The 5,489-nt window shown below is 43.7% G+C and overlaps 1 protein-coding gene across 1 annotated transcript in view; it reads left to right on the forward strand.

Annotated features, from left to right (window-relative positions):
• The window catches only part of LOC112236964 (cellular retinoic acid-binding protein 2), an 11,579-nt gene extending 8,109 nt beyond the window's left edge, over positions 1-3,470 (forward strand). The window contains exons 3-4 of the mRNA XM_042305104.1: positions 2,052-2,168; positions 3,188-3,470. Of these exons, the coding sequence (XP_042161038.1) occupies positions 2,052-2,168; positions 3,188-3,238 (168 nt within the window). The 3' untranslated portion in view covers positions 3,239-3,470. The remainder of the gene's footprint in view (positions 1-2,051; positions 2,169-3,187) is intronic.
• Positions 3,471-5,489: the final 2,019 nt, after the last annotated feature.

The following is a 5,489-nucleotide window of genomic DNA, read 5'->3' on the forward strand; positions in this document are numbered from 1 at the left end:
AACATGTGCTTGACAATATGCTTGTCACATCCTCATTTGAATGGACTCACTCTGCAATTCTAGTGTTTGACTACCTCATCACTGTAACCCACACATACAATTATCTATAAGGTCCCTAAGTCGAGCAGATCATTTAAAGCACAGATTCAACCACAAAGAACAGGGAGGTTTTCCAATGCCTCGCAAAGAAGGGCACCGATTGGTAGATGGGTAAAAAATCCCATTGAATATCCCTTTGAGCAGGGTGAAGTTATTAATTGCACTTTGCACTACAAATTGCACTACAAAGATACAGGTGTCCTTCCTAACTCAGTTGCTGGAGAGGAAGGAAACTGCTCAGGGATTTCACCACGAGGCCAATGGTGACTTTAAAACAGTTAGAGTTTAATTGTCGCGGGAAAGGACTAGGAGTAGTTTAGGATAAAAAGAAACGGAATAGAGCTAAGTACAGGCAACATTCTAGAGGAAAACCAGGTTCAGTCTGCTTTCCAACAGACACTGGGGGACAAATTCACCTTTCAGCTGGACAATAACCTAAAACACAAGGCCAAATATACACGGGAGTTCCTCACCAAGGCGACATTGAATGTAGCCTAGTTATATTTTTTACTTAAATCAGCTTGAAAATCTATGGCAAGACTTAAAAATGGCTGTCTAGCAATGATCACCAACCAACTTGACAACTAGAGGTTGAAGAATCTTTTTAAAGAATAATGTGTATATTTGTACAATCCAGGTGGGCAAAGCTCTTAGAGACTTACCCAGAAATACTGACAGCTGTAATCACTGTCAAAGGTGATTCCAACATGTATAGACTCAGGGGTGTGAATACTTATGTAAATTACATATTTCTGTGAATGTTCAATACATTTGCAAAAACCTCTAAAAACATATTTTCACTTTGTCATTATGGGATATTGTGTGTAGATGGGTGAGAAAAAAATCATATTAAATCCATTGAATTCAGACTGTAACACAACATAATGTGCAATAAGTCAAGGGGTATAAATATTTGCTGAAGGCACAGTATACATAACACACACACACACACACACACACACACACACACACACACACACACACACACACACACACACACACACACACACACACACACACACACACACACACACACACACACACACACACACACACACACACACACACACACCTCTGTACTCACATTCTTCTCTGTCCCACACCCTATCCACTGTCCCTAATGAAAGCCTCGACTCATGTTTGACCCCTAAGCTACAACTCCCCAGGTTTTATCTGTTAGGTGAAACCCAGACCTGTGGACTGTGGAGTGTTAGAGGGACTATGGGATATGATCCAGTGTTGGCTTGGTCTCTGCTTCCACTGGGTTGATCTATGCTTTTACTAATGCCTCTTTAAGGTCTACAGACTCTATTTAATTTGGCATTTCCCATATATTCACTGATACCATATGAAACCCCTCCCTTAGTCTCCTAGGAACAATCTCCCTGAACCACTCTTCACTTCTGTCCCATCTGAACTCCCTCCCTCCCTCCCTCCCTCCCTCCCTCCCTCCCTCCCTCCCTCCCTCCCTCCCTCCCTCCCTCCCTCCCTCCCTCCCTCCCTCCCTCCCTCCCTCCCTCCCTCCCTCCCTCCCTCCCTCCCTCCCTCCCTCCCTCCGTCATTCATTCTTGCCATGTGTAAGTCCCTATCAAACTCTCCCTCTGATGGCCTCTGCTTGGCTCTCTCCAGAGGAAACAGACAAACACCCAGAGCCTCTCTCTACTAACGATGAGCACATCACACATTATCATCTCCTAGATATTCCCCCTCTCCTTTCCTCCTTCTCTCTCCCCCCAGAGGCCATGCAATAGCATACACACTATGTCACCTCCCTCTTTTTCTCTCACTCTTACCAATTATTGTTCTATCCATCCATCCATTCTCCACCCGCCTATCTGTCCAAAACATGACTTTCATCTCTCTGATGCTCATCTAACTATATTGCATGTCTGTCTCTGGCTTTCTGTCTGTCTGTCTCTGTCTGCCTGTCTGTCTGTCTGTCTGTCTCACAGAGTCTTCCAAAGTGGGAGACAGACAGTAAGATCAGCTGTGAGCAGACTCTGCAGAAAGGGGAGGGACCTAAGACCGCCTGGACCCGAGAGATAACCAATGACGGCGAGCTCATCCTGGTAAGACTCTCTACTGGCTACCTGTCCTGTCAATCAACCACAGTTAGAGGCATTGTACTGTACAACCGTCTATTGATACATTTTGAACACAGTATGCTTGAGGACCTCAGTCATTTTTCTTCCACACAAATAAGGGAGGACTCACCTTATCCACTACCAATGTGTAACACCCATCTACTGGAGCCTACACACTGTGGGGCCAGGAAGTTTTTACGTAATAGGATAGTCATCCCTCCACTCCATTCAGATCAGTGTTAACGAGGGAGGGAGGGAGGGAGGGAGGGAGGGAGGGGAAGAGGAGGAAGATAAACAATTTATGTCTACTGGAACCAGGGGCGCAACTTTCAATTTCATTCTGAAATTGCATTTTTGTCCCCCCCAGTTTTATCATTGGAATGTGATACAAAACGTGGCAACGGTGAGCTTTAGGACCATGCGGGTGCCTCCGAGCAGTCGGGTAGGCTGTTTGGAGTGTTTATCTGACTGATTTAGTTAGGGTTAGGGTACAGCTAATGATCATCATGTGTGCCACTGTGTGGAGTGACATGAAGCTCAAAATGAAAACTGCCACTCTGTAAAAAGACGTGTCGTTAGAGCGAACACAAGTGAACCCGTCAAACCAGAGACAACTCCCTCGTTTCCTGGAATCAGTTTGTTTTCCCATTTGTCAAGGACCATGAACAAATGCATCTGATGCATTGCACAATATGTGGTCTGTCTCTGATCATTCCATCTCTCATGCTGAGTGTTTGGCTTCTAATTCAATTAATCAACTTAGATCTAAAATCGTATGGTTTCCATGGTAAAAAAGGCCAAAACGTTGTAACACAGAACCATAAGGAGTCGTTCAGGACACCTCTTGTTGGAAGAGACACAGTCACAGACAGAGACTGAACAGGATGGATTGAGACAGTGTTAATGTTGGATATGAATGCTTCTATTGAATACTGCACATCTTTATAAATTCCTTGGATATGAATACCTATATTAAATACATCTATAAATTCCTCTCATTCCAGACCATGAGTGCGGACGATGTGGTGTGCACCAGAGTCTACGTACGAGAGTGAAAGAGAAGACAACTCTTCATCCTTCCATCTCTCTCACCACTCACTCACTCACTCACTCACTCACTCACTCACTCACTCACTCACTCACTCACTCACTCCACAAACCCCCAGCCAGAATGGGCAGGGTGAAATCAGCTTGTAGAATCTAGTTTAACTCCAGTATATCTGTCACAAAGCCATGGGATTGAACCCAGTCTAGTTGACCTATATCTATTAAAGTCAGTCTTGCCAATGTTCTGTCCACTTACTCAGTGAGGTCGTAAACCTGAAATTGTGTCTTTTTCTGAGTCTTTGTACATGCAAGGTTGTTGATCCATGTGGGTATGTGTGTATGTGTGTGTGTGTGTGTATGTGTGTGTGTGTGTGTACGTGCTAGTCAGTGGAGTAGGTCTAAGTGTGTGTATGTGTGTATGTGTGTATGTGTGTGTGTGTGTGTGTGTGTGTGTGTGTGTGTGTGTGTGTGTGTGTGTGTGTGTGTGTGTGTGTGTATGTGTGTGTGTGTGTGTGTGTGTACGTGCTAGTCAGTGGAGTAGGTCTAAGTGTGTGTATGTGTGTGTGTGTGTGTGTACGTGCTAGTCAGTGGAGTAGGTCTAAGTGTGTGTATGTGTGTGTGTGTGTGTGTGTGTACATGCTAGTCAGTGGAGTAGGTCTAAGTGTGTGTATGTGTGTGTGTGTGTGTGTGTGTGTGTGTGTGTACGTGCTAGTCAGTGGAGTAGGTCTAAGTGTGTGTATGTGTGTGTGTGTATGTGTGTATGTGTGTGTGTGTGTGTACGTGCTAGTCAGTGGAGTAGGTCTAAGTGTGTGTATGTGTGTGCATGTGTGTGTATGTGTGTATGTGTGTGTGTGTGTGTGTATGTGTGTGTGTATGTGTGTGTGTGTGTGTACGTGCTAGTCAGTGGAGTAGGTCTAAGTGTGTGTATCAGTGTCTTGACTATATTTGTAGTTGTGTAAACCTGTCTATGAGCTCTTCCAGTTAAAAGGTCAGTTACTTTGTGTCCGTTCTCTCTCTCCTTCTCTCTTCCCGCTTATCTCTAAGTCGATAAAGTTGTATATTTATTACACTAGATCTGATACCGTGTTGCTATGGTTTTTACTTTGTCTCTTTTATATCAAATCTGATCATAGGAAATGATGCTTTCTACGGGAAGACAATAAAACACCATGTTGACTCCATACGGTTTGGGTTTTTGGTATCACACACACACACACACACACACATCCTAACACTCACATGAACGCATGCTCACACACACAAACAGTACAGATGTAGGATCTTAATTTGAGCCAGTTTGCTACAGTAGGAAAATAATCCTGCAGAAACAGGAAATGTGAATTATTATCTGGATTATAACTAATGGCCATTTTTGTAGGGGGTTGGTACATTTTTCGTAAGGAAAAATCAAGTCAAATTTTGAAGTGGAAATTACAAACTTCAGAAGCCCTTTTAAACCTCAACTACACAACACGTTTTAGAATTCCTGCGGTGCAGTAACATTCTCCGGCAACAGACAGGGTGATCTTTCATCTGTAAATACTCAAGGACTAAGATTTTACTGGTAAATACCGCTTCATGGTTTGTGAGTATAACTGTAACTCACCGTTGGCATCTAAATACACACACACAGACACACACACACACACACATTAGTACTAGTGCTGGCACAATTACCATATAACTGTGTAACCGACGGTTATGGATGAAGACCGTCATAAAAGTTAAACAACTGTCATAATGGTTTAAAAATGAATAGAACGGCCCGGGCATTCGTGCGTTTGAGTCTGTTTCCGCGGTAACATAGACTCTTAAAAATGTGATGAAATTTTGTTGCTCCTTGCTGAAAGGTGTTGTAGCAAACAAGTCTTGGGGTGCCAACGCCCCAACAATGCAGCAACAGCACACATAGAAATAGAATGAATCATTCAAATCAAATCAAATGTATTTATATAGCCCTTCGTACATCAGCTGATATCTCAAAGTGCTGTACAGAAACCCAGCCTAAAACCCCAAACAGCAAGCAATGCAGGTGTAGAAGCACGGTGGCTAGGAAAAACTCCCTAGAAAGGCCAAAACCTAGGAAGAAACCTAGAGAGGAACCAGGCTATGTGGGGTGGCCAGTCCTCTTCTAGCTGTGCCGGGTGGAGATTATAACAGAACATGGCCAAGATGTTCAAATGTTCATAAATGACCAGCATGGTCGTATAATAATAAGGCAGAACAGTTGAAACTGGAGCAGCAGCACGGTCAGATGGA

This window comes from Oncorhynchus tshawytscha, linkage group LG23, assembly GCF_018296145.1.
Source record: "Oncorhynchus tshawytscha isolate Ot180627B linkage group LG23, Otsh_v2.0, whole genome shotgun sequence".
NCBI lineage: Eukaryota > Metazoa > Chordata > Actinopteri > Salmoniformes > Salmonidae > Oncorhynchus > Oncorhynchus tshawytscha.